The sequence below is a fragment of the Leguminivora glycinivorella genome, chromosome 18, assembly GCF_023078275.1.
Source record: "Leguminivora glycinivorella isolate SPB_JAAS2020 chromosome 18, LegGlyc_1.1, whole genome shotgun sequence".
In the NCBI taxonomy this organism is placed as follows: Eukaryota; Metazoa; Arthropoda; class Insecta; order Lepidoptera; family Tortricidae; genus Leguminivora; species Leguminivora glycinivorella.
The window spans coordinates 16,151,837-16,169,712 of NC_062988.1; the positions used below are offsets into that span (position 1 = coordinate 16,151,837).

At 36.2% G+C, this 17,876-nt stretch overlaps 4 protein-coding genes across 4 annotated transcripts; 3 read left to right on the forward strand and 1 right to left on the reverse strand.

Moving 5' to 3' along the window:
- Positions 1-1,435: 1,435 nt before the first annotated feature.
- On the reverse strand, positions 1,436-4,088 carry LOC125235891 (ommochrome-binding protein-like). Its single transcript, XM_048142519.1, has 2 exons — positions 3,945-4,088; positions 1,436-2,537 (listed from the first exon to the last, which is right to left on the reverse strand). The coding sequence occupies exons 1-2, from the start codon at positions 4,003-4,005 to the stop codon at positions 1,651-1,653; spliced, it is 948 nt and encodes a 315-aa protein (XP_047998476.1). The 5' UTR covers positions 4,006-4,088; the 3' UTR covers positions 1,436-1,650.
- Positions 4,089-4,450: 362 nt separating this feature from the next.
- On the forward strand, positions 4,451-10,583 carry LOC125235922. The gene is made up of 2 exons (XM_048142561.1): positions 4,451-4,595; positions 9,506-10,583. Exons 1-2 carry the CDS (start codon positions 4,538-4,540, stop codon positions 10,390-10,392), a joined length of 945 nt encoding a protein of 314 aa, XP_047998518.1. The 5' UTR covers positions 4,451-4,537; the 3' UTR covers positions 10,393-10,583.
- Positions 10,584-11,854: 1,271 nt separating this feature from the next.
- Positions 11,855-13,299, forward strand: LOC125236023. The gene is made up of 2 exons (XM_048142707.1): positions 11,855-11,948; positions 12,272-13,299. The coding sequence occupies exons 1-2, from the start codon at positions 11,858-11,860 to the stop codon at positions 13,153-13,155; spliced, it is 975 nt and encodes a 324-aa protein (XP_047998664.1). The 5' UTR covers positions 11,855-11,857; the 3' UTR covers positions 13,156-13,299.
- A 1,000-nt stretch (positions 13,300-14,299) lies between these two features.
- On the forward strand, positions 14,300-16,295 carry LOC125235934. Its single transcript, XM_048142577.1, has 2 exons — positions 14,300-14,461; positions 15,018-16,295. Exons 1-2 carry the CDS (start codon positions 14,398-14,400, stop codon positions 15,908-15,910), a joined length of 957 nt encoding a protein of 318 aa, XP_047998534.1. The 5' UTR covers positions 14,300-14,397; the 3' UTR covers positions 15,911-16,295.
- The last annotated feature ends 1,581 nt before the right edge of the window (positions 16,296-17,876 follow it).

Consider the following 17,876-nt stretch of genomic DNA (forward strand, 5'->3'; position numbering starts at 1 on the left):
TGCTACAATATAAACGAATTTCTGAATAGGGGTCGTTGCACTCACTGAAATCATGTAGTTTGAATATGCCTATATGTACCTGTATGTAAAATATATTTCTGTAAAATAACACGTTTTAGTTATAAGATATCTGACATGTAAACTTTATTGAATGTTTATAAATAAAATATCTGAATCTGAATCTGAATCTGAATCTGCTCTTTGCTTCATACTAAGAATCGTACCTCTATTTTTTAGCGCCACCTATTAACTGCTATCATAACTACACTGATGAAAAAAATTAGGATTTTTTTTTTGAAAATGTTTATTGACGTGATATCATGATTTTAAAGAAATGTGTCATTTGTTCTTATAAAAAATAAAAACACGCTAAAATATTTGGGGAAAATATGATTTTGGCCACTTTCAGGCTGCGAAACAGCGCCATCTAGTTTTAAGTCTAAAATGCTCATACATTTCAGGGGTACGCTTTTTTGTATGGGCTTTGTCAGTCCAGTATCTCGATCCTCTTTGCTAGTGCGCAAAGTAGTACAGTCACTGGCAAAAATACGTGATGATTTCTATACCTTGTCACATTAACGTCTTGTTGGAAATATCATACGAAATTGTCAAACGATTAAAAGCGACAAGGTACAGAAATCCTCGCTTATGTATGCCGGTGACTGTACTTTATGTGCCTATGTCGAAAATTAAAAAAAATGCAACGCGCAGATTTAAAATCAACCGAAGGGAATTTAAGACTACTCATTTTAAATCTCCTCTGTTCCACTCTTGTATTTATAATGCACTACATATAACTATGTTAAACATAATCCATACTGGGAAAGTGTGTGTCTGTTTGTTTGTCTGTCTTTCACGGCAAAATGGAGCGACGTATTGACGTGATTTTTTAGTGGCGATAGTTGAAGGGATGGAGAGTAACATAGGCTACTTTTTGTCTCTTTCTGACGCTTAAAAAAGCTAGTATACCTATAAGACTGATTTAATAATAATATGAAAACGTTGAATGAAAGATATAGAAGTTGAGTGTACTGAGATTGCTAGTAATAGTAGTAATCAACTAAGTTTATTCTAGTTATGAAGACGCAGATTGGCACTATTCATCACGATGTAGTTTATTTACGAGCCGAGACTTTTCTTATACATATTAGTCTTTATGTTGGGATGTCGTGAATACTACTCTACGATCGTAATTTCTCGGAAACTTTATTTTATGTTCGTACCGTAGGTACTATATTCAGTCAGCTACTATTATGTTCGCTTATGATGATAATGGTATTAGATATTTTTGCATAAAAAGTTAATGACATAATTCAACATATTTTTTTTTACCATTTCAGGGTTGGCCGAATTGTTTATGTCTTGATCTACTTAATCTAGATTACTTAACACAGAAGTGGGACTGGATAGGAGATTAAATTAAGTTTCCATCAACTAAAGGCAAAAAACAAGGCTTCATTTATTTTGTTTTAAACAATACAGCATTTTACAGGAAGCAACGAAACATTACATTTCATATACGCTTAAAGTAGACTGGATAAATATAGCAAATTAAAGAAAAGTAGTAACGTAAATTATAAAATAAATTCTTGGTAATTGCATATTTTCAGCAAAGCAAGTTCAGTAACAGAACACGTAATCTTCAACTGTTTACCAACACTTATTGGTAGCAACTACACTCAACTTATACAACGTTTTGCCGTTCGAATATATGATGTTGTTTGATTCATCAAACGCCATTGCATCAGGCGCAATTCTTGCAACGTGTTTCAGAGTAGACTGCGAAAGAGGACTGCCTACGACAACTTTATATATCCCGTCTACATGCCACGCGTACACTGCCCCTTTCATATCGACAGTCAACCCTCTGATAAACCGTTCTGTTGATAGTCTTACATCTTTCTGGTTCTTACTATTGAATGAAATCCACAATCCAGTTTCATTCAAATACACAATGTTATACGCGACAGTTTTGTCCAAGACAAAATTACTTATCCATCTATTTCCCAATACTTCAACGTACATTCCGTTTACATATTTCACAATTCCTTGATGATCTGACTTACTGAAGTATAAGTAGTCCTTTACAACAACGTTAGTGATGAGATTACCTTTCACGCCAAAAAAGGATGGGATATGGCTGGTAGAATTGACGGTCCATATGCCGTCGGAGCCACCTAGATATACTTTTTTCTCTTTCTGATTGATATCAAAGGGACCAAAGTTGTAAGTTTGCCAGCCGGAGACGACGCCAGAGTATCTCGTAGAGTGTAGGGATACGAAGCCAACTTTGGAGTATTCCTTGTCGCTGAATTGTGGTTCGAAGGTGTAGTATAGAATGTTGGTAGCTCTCATGATGCCCATTCGTTTAACGACGGGGTGTTCGCCGAAGGGCGCTGGGAGCTCGAACATCAAGGTGTGGTTGTAGCATTTGTTATCGATTTTGATGCAGGAGTGGCAATATTCGTTTCCCTCTACTTCAGCTTGGTCGACGAAGTACGTGGCTGCTGGCCGCGGGCCCAGAAGGGAGGAGAAAGCTTGAAAGTAAAAACTTAATGTTAACTTAGGTATATACACTTTTTTTTTATTCATGAATCGACAGGGGATTTCTTCACCCGAAAGAAAATCTTTACGTTAGGAGTAAACGTCTAGTTAAAATATTCAAAAATATTTTATTTAATAGTCAGGTAGGTACTTGTTATTATGAATCAATGAAAATGTTTCATTTTATTTATTTTTTTAAACTCTATTGCACAAATTAACAATAGAAAGTACAAATGATGGACTTCACGCCTTAAGGCATTTATAAAAGAAGTCGCTGATCAATTATTGTTAAGTTTTATGAGTAGAACCTATTAGATAAATTTATTGCTCGCTTTACAGGAAATACCTAAACCCTGATCTTTGTATATTTATAGGAAGTTATATTTATATATATATATACAGGATGATTCATGAGTCGTGAGCAGGAGTGAACAGGGTACTGGGGAGGGTCACACTGAGCAACTTTCATAATGGGGCAACACTAAATTGTGATTTTTTTTTCTTAACTATGACTTAATTGATAGTTAATCATCAATTAAGTCATAATTAGAACGTAATTCAGCAATTCCCGTCAACTTTGTACAAAAATTAAGGGAAAAGTTAAATTTATTTTTATTAATTCCTATTTTGTTACCAAGATTTTGTTGATTAATTGAGATTTTATTAAGTTTTATTTCGTCATTAAGGTTCTCTAGTATCTATATTTTCTTAATTATAACAATTATCCTGTATATATCTTACGAAAGTCGAATTATATTACTAAGTGTTGGTAACAAAATAGGATCAATTAAAATTTGCTGACGTGGCATTGTACAAAGTTGACGGGAATTGCTGAATTGATAATTAGCTATCAATTAAGTACTTATCAATTAAGTCATAGTTAAGAAAAATGATCACAATTCAGTGTTGCCCCATTATGAAAGTTGCTCAGCGTGACCCTGCCCAGTACCCTGTTCACTCCTGCTCACGACTCATGAATCATCCTGTATATATATATAGTTTTCAGAACCGATGGTGTTTTTTTTATGCACTAGTGTGAGAAGTGGTTCATTATATGCCATGTCGAAAGTTCGGAGGCTCATGTGTACTGAAAAACGTCGTACGATAGGTACACGTGCGAAAAGGAAATTCGTAACTCGTGTCGATTTAAAACACCCTTCGGTCGTGTTTTAATTTATCGCCACTCGTTTCGAACTTCCTTTTTTATGCACTTAAATTGTATCGTGATGTACTATTTACTTACAATTAGGTATTTATTATTAAGACATCGTACATTTTGTAAAACTTTCTTTGCAGCATGGTGGAACTAAAGGTCTATAATTTTTTTTACGATTAGGTAGGTAGATGAAAAAATCCGGCTATGTTCAAACATACATAATAGTTAGATTTGAATTGCTTACCAGAGCTCCATAGTGCTTGAAGCACTAAAGTGGCAAAAATCACCGGCAGTGTACGACCCATGGCGACACTCTTTAAAATGTACCATCAACATAAATTTCCCAATTTATACCCTTTTTAATTAAGCAAATAATAATCAGTGTTGGCAGAAATTGCAAAAACAAATTTAAATTAACAAGGTAGGTACAATTTTAATAAAGTTGATAAACATTTTAGGTATTACTCCTTTAGTTATTTTTATCAGTAAAATATATATGTACATAATATTGATTAAAAATATTAGAGAATTGATAAAGTACTAGATTTGGAAAAAGTTTCGAGAGAAGAACAATATTAAATACCTACTAGCTAAGCTAGTATTGTGTATTTAATATTTTTTTTAGTTAGGTCTGACAAAAGTTTTTCGTGTTTCAATAGGCATAAAATGTCAGTGTACGGAACTTTCTGTGCGCGAGTTAAATGATCATGGCCTTTTTAAAATACCTTATCGATTTTTTTATGTACTTATATTATATTAATTGATAAACACAATTAAGCAAATGCGCTTTTTTATTTAAAGTAGTCGGGATGTCGCATTTCAATTAACGCCACTAACATGGCTACACTGCATGTCGTTTTCACCACTCTGGTGCTTCAAGCGTCGTGGGGCCTTGGTAAGCTATTTTTTTTTTAAATTTAGAGCCTATTGGCCTATACGGGTATACGGTGCTAGATAGTCATCTGCTAGCGGAGACTGCTTGCACTCAGTGTCTAGCAAAGATTATATAATACTCACTAGGAGGTGTCTAGTTTTTATGTAGTTTAAAATTGTGTGTGTGTTTTTTTAAGAGCGTTATAACATTTCGGCGTCGGGCGAAATTAGGTATTTTACCCGCCGCGCGAGCCCAATATGCCGACCCTTTCTAGCACGTCTTATCACTCGCTCGCACTACAATAATGGACAAAACAATCTTGATCCTTTCTATGGAATTTTGATAACAACCACAATCTACTATCTCGATATAAACTTTTGATTTCTAATAAACATTATTTTGTACGAAAATACTAGAATGTAGCGCAAAATAATATCAATTATGTTAAAATTAATTATAAAAGTAGATCCCATCCCAAATATTTGCTTTTGTTATATGAAAATTACTGTAATGCTGTATTATGATTACCTCTGTAATCCATTCCTTTGGAATCGGTATAATATAGATTCCTGTAATATGGATTCCTCGGTAATCAAGTACTTAAGTAATCTGAATTCCACTTTACTTCGATTCCAGGCTTATTACTTTACTTCTATATGTCACTCAAATTGTTTTTGGTTTACATGTCATTCCAGCATTTTCACTTTCACATTTCAAGTGCATATACCACGAGTATAGGTTTTCGGGTGTGCTGATTTAAAAATTAATGACCGATTTGGAATCTGACATTGCTGACTGTCACTTTGACACAAAAGTCGTCATGGGTGTCATAAAATAGGTTTTAGGGGGTGCTGATTCCAAAATTAATGACCAATGTGAAATCTGACATTGCTGACTGTCACTTTGACACAAAAGTCGTCATGGGAGTCGTCAAATAGGTTTGCGGGGGTGCTGATTCCAAAATTAATGAACAATGTGGAATCTGACATTGCTGACTGTCACTTTGACACAAAAGTCGTCATGGGTGTCGTAAAATTGGTTTTAGGGGGTGCTGATTCCAAAATTAATGACCAATATGGAATCTAACATTGCCGACTGCCACTTTGACACAAAAGTCATCATGGGTGTCGTAAAATAGGTTTTAGGGAGTGCTGATTCCAAAAATAATGACCAATGTGGAATCTAACATTGCTGACTGTCACTTTGACACAAAAGTCGTCATGGGTGTCGTCAAATAGGTTTCCGGAGGTGCTGATTTGAAAATTAATGACCGATTTGGAATCTTGACATTGCTGACTGTCACTTTGACACAAAAGTCGTCATAGGTGTCGTCAAAAAGGTTTCCGGGGTGCTGATTCTAAAATTAATAACTATTTTGGAATCTCACAGTGCTAATTGTCATTTTGACACAAAAGGAATCATGGGTGTAGTCAAATCATCGACCTACAATAGGGACTGAGCTCACACTTTTTTTGCCATACTAAATTGAACCTTATCACTGGCGCATAAAGGCGTTCTTGACAGACTAGCAAAAGTGTGTCCACATGAGAGGGTCAAAGTTGGGGCTGGTGTCCCTCTCGCACGTGTGACCAGTGTTAAAAAATTACTATAGTAGTAGTATTTTTACCTGTATGATAACTAAGTTTATAAACTTCTTAAATTATTTTCGTATTATATCGAGGCAAGGATATTAATACCTTGTAACGAATTGGTAAGTCATTATTATGAAGCCATAAAACCAAAAAATTGCGCAATTATTAAAAACCTTCAATTGGGTATTAGTAGATTTGGTAGTAACTTTGAATATTGACTGGTATCCCCAAATGATGACAGTGATGACGTCATTCAAATGATTTTGATAGTGGTAATAAGTGCGAGAGGGACACCAGCCCCAACTTTAACCTCTCATGTGGACACACTTTTTGGCCTAACTACTCATTCTGGTTTAATTATAATTCTGTGAGTCAAATAGTTTTTAGGGGGTACTGATTCCAAAATTTATGAAGTGATTTAAAAAGTCATGACCGATTTGGAACCTGACATTGCACAGTACCCCTGGAAACCTATTTGACGACACCCATAACGACTTTTATGTCAAAGTGACAGTCAGCAATATCAGATTCCAAATTGATCATTAATATTGAGATCAGTACCCATGAAAACCTATTTGAAGACACCCATGATCACTTTTGTGTCAAAGTGACAGTCAACAGTGTCAGATTCCAAATTGGTCATTAGTTTTCAAACACCCTCGGATACCTATTTGACGACACCCATGACGACTTTTGTGTCAAAGTGACAGTCAGCAATGTCAGATTCCAAATTGGTCATTAATTTTGGAATCAGCACCCCCTAAAACCTATTTTACGACACCCATGACGACTTTTGTGTCAGAGTGACAGTCAGCAACGTCAGATTGAACATTGGTCATTAATTTTGGAATCAGCACCCCCTAAAACCTATTTTACGACACCCATGACGACTTTTGTGTCAAAGTGACAGTCAGCAATGTCAGATTCCACATTGGTCATTAATTTTGGAATCAGCACCCCCTAAAACCTATTTTACGACACCCATGACGACTTTTGTGTCAAAGTGACAGTCAGCTATGTCAGATTCCAAATTGGTCATTAATTTTGGAATTAGCACCCCCTAAAACCTATTTTACGACACCCATGACGACTTTTGTGTCAGAGTGACAGTCAGCAATGTCAGATTGAACATTGGTCATTAATTTTGGAATCAGCACCCCCTAAAACCTATTTTACGACACCCATGACGACTTTTGTGTCAAAGTGACAGTCAGCAATGTCAGATTCCACATTGGTCATTAAGTTTGGAATCAGCACCCCCTAAAACCTATTTTACGACACCCATGACGACTTTTGTGTCAAAGTGACAGTCAGCAATGTCAGATTCCACATTGGTCATTAATTTTGGAATCAGCACCCCCTAAAACCTATTTTACGACACCCATGACGACTTTTGTGTCAAAGTGACAGTCAGCAATGTCAGATTCCAAATTGGTCATTAATTTTGGAATCAGCACCCCCTAAAACCTATTTTACGACACCAATGACGACTTTTGTGTCAGAGTGCCAGTCAGCAACGTCAGATTGAACATTGGTTATTAATTTTGGAATCAGCACCCCCTAAAACCTATTTTACGACACCCATGACGACTTTTGTGTCAAAGTGACAGTCAGCAATGTCAGATTCCACATTGGTCATTAATTTTGGAATCAGCACCCCCTAAAACCTATTTTACGACACCCATGATGACTTTTGTGTCAAAGTGACAGTCAGCAATCTGATACATATTTGTAATCTGAAAGTAATCAAGTCAATAATTTCAGTTATTTTGAATCGACTATGATTCCGAATTATTGGTAATAGTAATTATTGTATAGATGATTAGTGATTCCTTTACATGTAATGGTAATTTACCGTTTCACTTGATTACATTACAAGTAATCTGACACCCAGTAGTGGATTACAAAGTAAAATCAAGTAATCGTGTAATCCGGAATCGATTACGATCTCCCCATCTCTGGGTTTAGTTATATGGTTCATTGGTACTGGTGACCACCATCTGGCTCCATCATCAGACCCTGAGTACCACCTCTTGTCAAAGGTCTTGTTGAGACGAACCCAACGAGCCTAAACACGAAGTCGTTTACTTACATGGTTCACTGGTACTGGTGACCACCTTCTGGCTCCATCATCAGATCCCGAGTACCATCTTGATGTGTCTTATCATCTTGACCGTATTGTATTTTTACATATTTATCATCATAACGTTGTAATACTTTAACATTCAAACATAACAAAATATTACAAAAGCAAATATTTACGGATCTAGGATCAAATTCGTTGGTCGCTGTTTACACACACACAATGCGAGGATAGCCTGTGTATAAACAAGGCGTCCGACCCACACAACGATAAATATTCTCGACGTTTGCGATCAAAACTCGGAGAGCGAAGTGACATACGTCTCACCTCTACGAGCTCCGGCGCGGCACTGAAATCGCAGGCGTCCGTCGCCGGTCAAATAGCGACAGGAAGGCTAGTTTTCAAAAAATTGGCAAAAAATCATTATATAATATTATAACGACAAATGGATAACAGCAATTTAAGCAGATTGTACAGATTATTTATATACTAAAATAACTTCGATAACATGTAGATTTTCGGAGAAATGATCACTTGTTTCAATGTATTTTCAAGACAAAATTGAGTTCGTTTTACTTTCAATTTCTCAATTTCAAAGGATTAAATGATAAATATTGTTTAATGGGCCTTAAGTACAAGATATTTAGAACTTAAATTTACCTCATTTATGAGAGTGAGCTTATCAAATTGTAGATAATAAGAGCTCCGAATTCTGTGCTTCACGCGGTTTTTCCTAAACGAGCATCAGGAAAACAATCATTACTAATTGAAAAAGCTTTTTTTTCCATATGTTTTTTAATTAACCGACAGTTAATAAGATGTTCTAACTGAAACAAGTACTTTCACTGTCTTTTAGTATGAGTAAAGTGTACAATTTTGTCGATAAATATTGTGCATTTTACAATATATCGCCTTTTTTTGTCATAGCGCTCTTAAGTCGGACTAGAAATGCAAATGTTTAATCACGTGTAGACATTTAGGGTCTGTTGCACGAAACCGTCTGTCAACGTTAAAGCGTTCGTTAAATTTTATTGTATGGGAAGTTCCATAGACGTCTGCTGCGTGACGATGATGTGTCTGTCAAATGTGGTTGATGCAACTGGCCCTTAGTCTGAAATATATAGATAATATTTTAGAATAGAAATAGCTTACTATATTATAATTCAAATGACTTTATCCTCGATTCTTTCATTACGAGTCATTGTCATTATCTACTACACATTTACCGAAACTAATATTTAACTTTTGCATTCTAGCATTCTCGTCTCTGCTGGGCCCGCGCACCGTCCCAAAGGTCCTCGACCAACAAATAAAAGAGAACAAATATTGCTTCTCTTGCATTAAAATTGACAACATTTGCTACAACCACACCTACTTGCTCGAGTTTCCAGCCCCCTTTGCTGAACACTACCCCGTTGTTAAAAGAATGGGCACCATGAACTTAACTAACGTTCTATACTACACCTTCGAACCGAAGTTCAGCGATGAAGAATACTCCAAAGTCGCCTACGTTTCCTTATACTATCCGGAATTCTATGGCGTCATATCTGGCTGGCATTCTCACAACTTTGGTCCCTTTGATATAGACCACAAAGAAAAAAAAGTATACCTAGGTGGTTCCGATGGAATATGGGTTGTTGACGATACCAACTATTTTCCAAAATATTTTATGGCGAAAACGAATCTCATCACAAATGTTGTAGTAAAAGATTATTTGTACTTTACAGCAGCAAATCGTAATGGCATTTTTAAATATAGGGACGCTACTTTATCTTTTTATTTAATGGACCAAAAAATACATACATTTGTTCTGGATGACGAATTGAACATCGTATTTGTAAACGATACTGGATTATTTATCTCCTTTCACAATATTAACCAGGAAGAAGTAAAATTATCATCGGAACGTTGGTTTAAAGGTTTGACTGTCGATATGAAAGGAACAGTATACGCCTGGCATGCTGTAAATGGAATAAATAAAGTTAGTGTAGGCAATACTCCTTCTGAGACTACATTGAAACGTGTAACAGGTATAGCTCCTGATGCAATGACGTTTGATGAATCAAACAACATCCTATATTCGGTAAAGAAAAAGTTGTACAAGTTGACTAAAGTTGCTACCAGTAAGTGTTTTGGTCGGTAATTCGAGTTCATGAGTAAGGGTAACTCAACTCATAAGATTACGTAGACTTCTACTTTATTTTGTTCTATCTGAATATATTTATACCTGATTTTATTTACTTACTGTAATGCTGTATATTTTACTTTGAACCATTAAAAGAACCTTTTGTCTTCAGTTATTTTGAAATAAATGTACCTATCTTAGATGTTGCTTTTTTGTCTTTACTTCCTCCATAATTATATGACTAAATACGTAAAGCTCGACAGCAATTCTCATAGTATTTTCTGAAAGAGAAAATCTTTATCACTAACCGGTGTTGAAATCAGAGAACTGAAGGAAGCCATGGAAAAATTGATCGCAACCAACGAAACTAGATCTCTGAATCGAAATAACAATGAAATACCTTTTGTAGGAATGTTTAGTTTTTTGAATAATTGCTATCAATTTTGAATATCACACACCTGTTTTACTTTTTATCAACTAGGCTGTTTTTAGGGTACAGGAAAAACTGAACCCTTATAGGATCACTCGTGTGTCTGTCTGTCCGTTGTCACAGCCAATTTTCTCCGAAACTACCGATTAACTTGAAATTTGGCACACACCTAAACCTGTGACCCAAAGACGGACATGTAATTTAAAAAAAAATTAAGAAAATTCAATTATAGGGGCCACTTTTGGGGGGTAAAAGGGAAAATTAAAAATCAAAGTTTCTAGAACTATATTGTGTTACATATCAAATGAAAGAGCTTTTTATAAGTATTTAAAAAAAAAAAAATTAAATAATTTTTAGTAAAGTAATTTTCAAGTAATTTCAGAAAATAGGCAAAAAATGACCCCCCCCGCTCCCCCCTTATCTCCGAAACTACTAAGCGTAAAATTTTCACGAGATAGTTTTCAATCTATAGATTACAGGAAAACCTATTAGAAATCTACAGTAAAGCGTAAGTCGGACTTTAAAGAAAAATACTCAGATTACGAATTTCACTCACTGCCGCTGCAAGGAGTTACCAAATCTCTTGAAATTGTGTGAGTGCGTTTGAATATTACATATAAACTCATTTCTGTTTCGTTTTGTTCAAAATATCGATTATTCGCAAAAATGACTTAAGTTCCTACTAAAAAGAAGGCGCTTAAGCCCTTCTTGTAGTGTACGGAACCCTTGCAACGCGAGTACAACTCGCATTGTTAGAAAAGGTGTCTGTTTTCCATTTCCGTTGATGAGATAGAGCCAGTTGTGTGTCTACATTTTAAAAATTCTGTTTACAATAATTACGTGCAAAATTTAAATGTTTCATGACCCAGACATTCGTAACTATTAATATGTACGTGTCTCTTTTCTCGCTCTTGGTGGAACAAGTGCCTAATGTTTCAGATTGGTTTCCAATTTTAAAGTCTGGCACTTTATCAAATACGAATTATTATTAATCATTATATTGAAGCTGATTAAAATAATTTATACTAATGAAGATTCCAATTGGCGAAAAAAATGGAATGGAACATTTCGAAGTGTGTCACCATGGATCGTACGCTACCGCTGGTTGTTGCCATTCTAGTGCTTCAAGCATTATGGGGCTTTGGTAAGCTATTATTTACTTCTTAGTTCAATATACTTACTCGTACTTCATTATTTACTTTTAGGCAGGTATTAATTTTTAAACTGAATCGTTTTTAATCCCCTTTCAATTATTATAAATATATAATGTCTTCTCTAGTAGCATGCAGAAAAATTGAGTTTTGTTCCCCGGTTTTCCTTTTTCCACAAGGCGACACGCACCATTACATAGTCGTCTTCGTGAAATGAACCCCCTCATCAGAGCTAGCGCAAATTATAAATTACCTAACCTACGTATATCATCATTCACTATTATCAATTGATTAACATTTTTCTCTCACTTTTCAGCCTTCTCCACAGTTCTGGGCCCACGAACAAGGGCTACTGATAACGTCGTCCAAAACGATCTGAATGAGAGTAAATATTGCTACTCCTGCGTTAAAATCGACAACATCTGCTATAACCACAGCTACCTGTTTGAGCTACCCGCCCCTTTTAGCGAAGATCCCGTAGTGAAGAGAATGGCTATCATGAAGGCCACTAACGTCTTATACTACAACTTTGAACCAACCCTCAGTGACAAAGAATACTCCAAAGTGGGCTTCACATCTTTAAACAACACAAAATTATTTGGCGTCATCCCTGGCTGGCAATACAACTTTGGACCCTTTGATATAAATCAGAAAGAAAAAAAAGTATATCTAGGTGGTTCCGAAGGCATATGGGTTGTTGATGATACCAGATATGTTCCAAGATATTTTGCTGCGATGTTAAATTTCATCACTAACATTTTTATAAAGGACTTTATCTATTTCACTACATCCCAACAAAAAGGAATATTAAAATACATTGACGAATATAATATCATTAAAGTTGTAGATAAGACGATATATAATTTTGTTTTCGATGTCGGGTATAATATTGTGTATTTAAATGATACTGGATTGTTTATCTCATTTCATAGTAATAATAAAGAAGATGTAAAATTATCAAATGAAGGTTGGATTAGAGGTTTGACTGTTGATGTGAATGGAGCAGTATACGCCTGGCATGAAGATGGGATATATAAAGTGACTGTAAGCAACACTCATTCCGAGTCTACACTGAAACGTGTTACAATTATAGCTCCCGACGCTATGACGTTTGATGAGTCGAATAACATATTGTATACGATTGGAAAAAAATTGTATAAGTTGACTAAAGTCGCTACGAGTAAGTGTTTTGGCAGGTAATTCAAGTTGAAGAGTAACCAAATAATTTGCATTAAATACATTATTTTCGTACTTACAGTCAACCAATTGGAACCCTAGACCACTGTAAATCAGATTGTAAGAAATCTCTTACTGCTTGTCATTTTGACATGGTTGTAGAGTGGCCTAGGGTTCCAATTGGTTGACGTACAACTGCAATATATACTCCATTGTTTTGTTTCTCTCTTCTTCATCCTACCAGTTTAACATGTCCCCCTTCCCTTCCTTTTTATCCTTACCTGACTAGCTTTTATCTGACAAACGTATCAAGCCGGAGTAGACTGAAGTTGATCGGAGAGCAGAGAAATGAACGTTGGCGTTCCGCAAGGATCTGTGCTATCCCCAACGCTATTATTGATGCGCAACAAAAACACGTAGACAACGACAACGGCGGTTGATAGATCAACGGGATTGATTACTTACTATGAATTCGTAGACCATGGTTCTGTCGATCCCTATTCTACAGGTTATACCAACATCTCATGTCCTGAGATGCTAGAGAGTCGTGAAAAACTTGTCGGATATTGAGAAAAGATTGAGAAAATTTAATTTAGCTACTATTTACTGAGCGAAAACTGTTGTCTTACAGTTCCAAGGTACAGCCATATTAGGGAGTATGGTATTGGACACTAGATTGGTACCTTCGAATGAGTCTAAAGTCGTGCTATGTGAATCGTCGACAATATCAAAGTTCCCAAACTCAAAATCGGTAGTAAATCTTTAATTCTAAGGACCTAAAATGGTCGCGCATTGTTCCCAAGTTTTCCCGAGGGTCTATAATACAATATGGGTTTTTTTGAAAAAAGAGGAATTTAAAGGGTAGACCACGTTATGCGCACCTCTGGCGTCAACTCTGGCGTTGCAAATGTCTACGCATACCACGGCACTACGGTGACTGTTAACCATTAGGCGGGCCATATGCTTGTTTACCACCGACGTGTAAATAAGTCACGCTTCCCCTCGACGCAGCGGTATTAGTTAATAGTAGGTACTTTATTTAAGTATTTCGTTTTAAGCAATTTCCGAGTATTTGATACCTTATCAGATACCTACCTATCAATTATTTGAAAATGAATATTAAATGATCATTATAATATTTCAGTAGAAATTGATTCTGATACTGTGCTGTGTTTTGCGGTATTGATTATGATACTGTTTAAATTCGCTAATTAATGAAGTATAAATTGGCAAATACAATTTGGAGGACACATTTAAAATTGCAGCATGGACTGTCGTGGACTGTCGTTGGTATTTGCCACTCTGGTGCTTCAAACAGTATGGAGACCTGGTAAGCATTTTTATCTCGTCATCATCATTATACATATCAACCCTTTATCGTCCACTGCTGAGCATGGGCCCCTCTTCCAGACACTTTTTATTTATTTATTTGTTTATTTAACTCAAAAAATACAAAATAACAATTATGCGTTGCTCCACAAAACTATGTAGACTACCTTTCGCGGCGTTTCGTTTTCGTTTCGCGTCGCAGAAATGCCATTCGGCTACAGCACCAGAAGTGACCCGCGATCTTCCGATTGTCGACCACCCAATACGCGAATGCTCATAATATCTTTAGAAAAAATTAAAAAATATTGACCTTACGCACTTTACTTAATTACTTACCGTAATTATCTTTTACTCAACTACTGGTATGATATAGCACAGATGAATAAATATGTTCGAGCAGACGTATTTCTGAATTAAGGTCATAAATCATAATTACTTTCAATAAGTAATAGGTAATGACAAATATTTAACCTGACTGCCATACCTAGTAGGTATTTTTTACGATTCCAAAACAATCTACTTTGTAACAAAGCTAATTCTCAGCTTAAACATTCCAGCTTCCTCTTTGCTGGGCCCGCGGACAACGGTCACCAAGTTCATCAACCTAAGCAAAGTTAACAAAAATGAATATTGTCACACCTGTATCAAAATCGACAACGTCTGCTACAACCAGAGCGAGTTGTTCGACCTCCCCGCCCCCTTCGGCGAAGACCCCGTCGTCAAGAGAATGAGGATCATGAAGGCCACTAACGTTCTCTACTACACCTTCGTGCCTGCGTTCAGTGATAAAGAATACTCCAAAGTTGGCTACGTATCGCTCCACGCTACGGATTACTCTGGAATAATTTCTGGCTGGAACTATACTTTCAACTTTGGCCCCTTTGATATTAATCAGAATAAGAAATCAGTATATCTAGGCGGTTCTGACGGTATATGGTATATTAATAGTGTTAGCCGTTTACCAGCATTTTATAGTATGTCGTCGGAAAGAATCACTAACATTTTTGTAAAGGACTATGTATATTTTACTGCTGCTGAACGTACAGGAATATATCATTACTTGCCCAAGTTCGGGTATTATCTCACTAATTTAAGTGGTAAAAAGATAGATAATTTTGTTCTGGATAATATGTACAATATTGTGTATTTAATTGATACTGGATTATTTATTTCATTCTCTGATAAGTCGCATGATGATGTCAGACTGTCATTAGACCGATTCTTCAGAGGCCTGACTGTTGATGGTAAAGGAGTAGCGTACGCCTGGCATATAGATGGGATATATAAAGTATATTTAAGTGAAGATCTTTCCCAGTCTACGTTAAAACGCGTCTCAAACATAGCTCCCGACGCTATGACGTTTGATCAGTCGAACAACATTTTATACTCGATCGGAAAAACTTTGTACAAGTTGACTAAAGTTGATACTGCCGATTGTTTTGGTATGTAATGGCAAAACCTACTTGAAAATAAGAAACAAAATTACTAACCTAACCTACACCTACGTAATTTAAACTGTTTACTATACTATATCTGAGTATCTAATTTTAGTACTAATTTAAGGAATTTTTTACGAGATTTTAATAGCAAGACAGATTCTGCTTGACTGTAACTGTTTTATGTATATAAATAAATGAATCTTGTTCTCTCTTTCCTTGAAAAAATCAATTTATTCATAATTTCGTCACCTTCCTTGCATACCTATTAATTTACATATTTTTATTTGACTAAGTAACGCGGGACATTGATTGGCACAGTTAGTCAGTGGCTGAAGTTGACTTTGTATTGTGTAGCAATAATTCCAATTAAGTATTACAAACTCACCTAGTAAATGCTATTGTTTGCTATTGTTGATTCCCGAATAATCCCTAAGATTATGAAATTGCCCTGTATGTCCTTGAAAAGTAGGTAGGTGTTTAATAGTACATTGTGCAACAAGGGGAGGAAGTTGAATATTACTAACGAGAGTAAGTTAAATCGCGACGGCTTGCCGGAGCGATTTAAAGACTCGAGTTAGTAATATTCATACTCCCCGAGTTACACACAATGTTTTTCATCACACTCGCATTGTAATAAATATATAAATAGGCGTAAAAAAGTTAAGTACGTACAAGAAATTTCATTATTCCCTTGGGAGAACGATTTTTCTATAACTCACGCTCCGCCTCCGTGCAATAGCACATTTAAAGTGCGGGTGTGATGAAAAAGAACTTAAGAAATTCTAAATTAGGTACCTAACACTTTTTGATATGAGATGTATTGTGAAAATGTATCTCGACAAAACAGGGCGTAAAGTTGACGCATTCAAAAATAATTTGCCGGGCAAAACTTGGGCTAGTATCTTTCTAAAACGCCACAAAAACGAACTGTCGCAAAGGTTCTGTAGTAACATAAAGAGAGTAAGAGCCGCTGTGAATGAAGAGCAGATCATCGCGTTTTTTAACCAATTACAGACAGAAATTCACGGTGTCTTACCTCAACATATTTACAATTACGACGAGACCAACCTTGTTGACGAACCGAGCAAGAAAAAAGTTCTAATGAAACGTGGATGTAAGTATCCAGAGGCTATAAAAAATTCAACCAAAGCCGCTGTCAGTATAATGGTATGTGGCAATGCTGCGGGAGAGATATTGCCTCCATACGTAAACTACAAATCGGACCATTTGTGGAGCACGTGGACAGAGGGTGGACCGCCTGGCACGAGGTACAATCGATCAAAGTCCGGTTGGTTTGATACTAATACCTTCGAGGATTGGTTTTTTTCACTGGTGCTGCCCGCTTTACGCAGGCAAGATGGTAAGAAGTTGCTGATAGGGGACAATTTAAGTTCTCATATAAATATGGAAGTTTTGAAGGCTTGCAAAGAACACAACATCGCTTTTGTGGCCCTTCCGCCAAACAGTACTCACTTAACCCAGCCTTTGGATGTGGCTTACTTTAGGCCTCTTAAACTGCGTTGGCGACAGATTTTAGACGATTGGAAGGAAACTCCCGAAGGACAAAAATTACCCACGATTCCTAAAAACATGTTTCCTACGATGCTAAAAAACTGTGGGAAAATATAATGGAAAGATCGGCTAGTAATCTCAAAGCTGGCTTTAGGAAGACTGGCATTTTCCCCACCAACCAAATTCCAGTGCTGCAACGTTTACCTACCTTCAGGCATCCAAATGCTCCATTACAGGACCCGACACTGGTTTCAGAATCGTTTATGCAATTCCTAGATAATAAAAGGTCGTCGGTGGCTGAATCGGGCGGCAAGGGACGAAAAAAGAAACTCAATGTCCCGGCAGGCAAAAGTATTGCTGCAGAAGACATTGTAGTACAAGCTTCTACATCAAAAGATAAAGAACCCAATAAGAATAAGGGCACTACGCCACAGCTTTCGAAAGCAAAAAACAAAAAACGTAAAC

Coding starts and splice junctions, on each gene's coding strand:
- LOC125235891 (XM_048142519.1), bottom strand. CDS start 4,005: ATGGGTCGTACACTGCCGGTGATTTTTGCCACTTTAGTGCTTCAAGCA. Junction 2,538..3,944: donor TCAAGCACTATGGAGCTCTG/GTAAGCAATTCA, acceptor TTTACTTTCAAG/CTTTCTCCTCCCTTCTGGGC.
- LOC125235922 (XM_048142561.1), top strand. CDS start 4,538: ATGGCTACACTGCATGTCGTTTTCACCACTCTGGTGCTTCAAGCGTCG. Junction 4,596..9,505: donor TCAAGCGTCGTGGGGCCTTG/GTAAGCTATTTT, acceptor TTTGCATTCTAG/CATTCTCGTCTCTGCTGGGC.
- LOC125236023 (XM_048142707.1), top strand. CDS start 11,858: ATGGAATGGAACATTTCGAAGTGTGTCACCATGGATCGTACGCTACCG. Junction 11,949..12,271: donor TCAAGCATTATGGGGCTTTG/GTAAGCTATTAT, acceptor CTCACTTTTCAG/CCTTCTCCACAGTTCTGGGC.
- LOC125235934 (XM_048142577.1), top strand. CDS start 14,398: ATGGACTGTCGTGGACTGTCGTTGGTATTTGCCACTCTGGTGCTTCAA. Junction 14,462..15,017: donor TCAAACAGTATGGAGACCTG/GTAAGCATTTTT, acceptor TAAACATTCCAG/CTTCCTCTTTGCTGGGCCCG.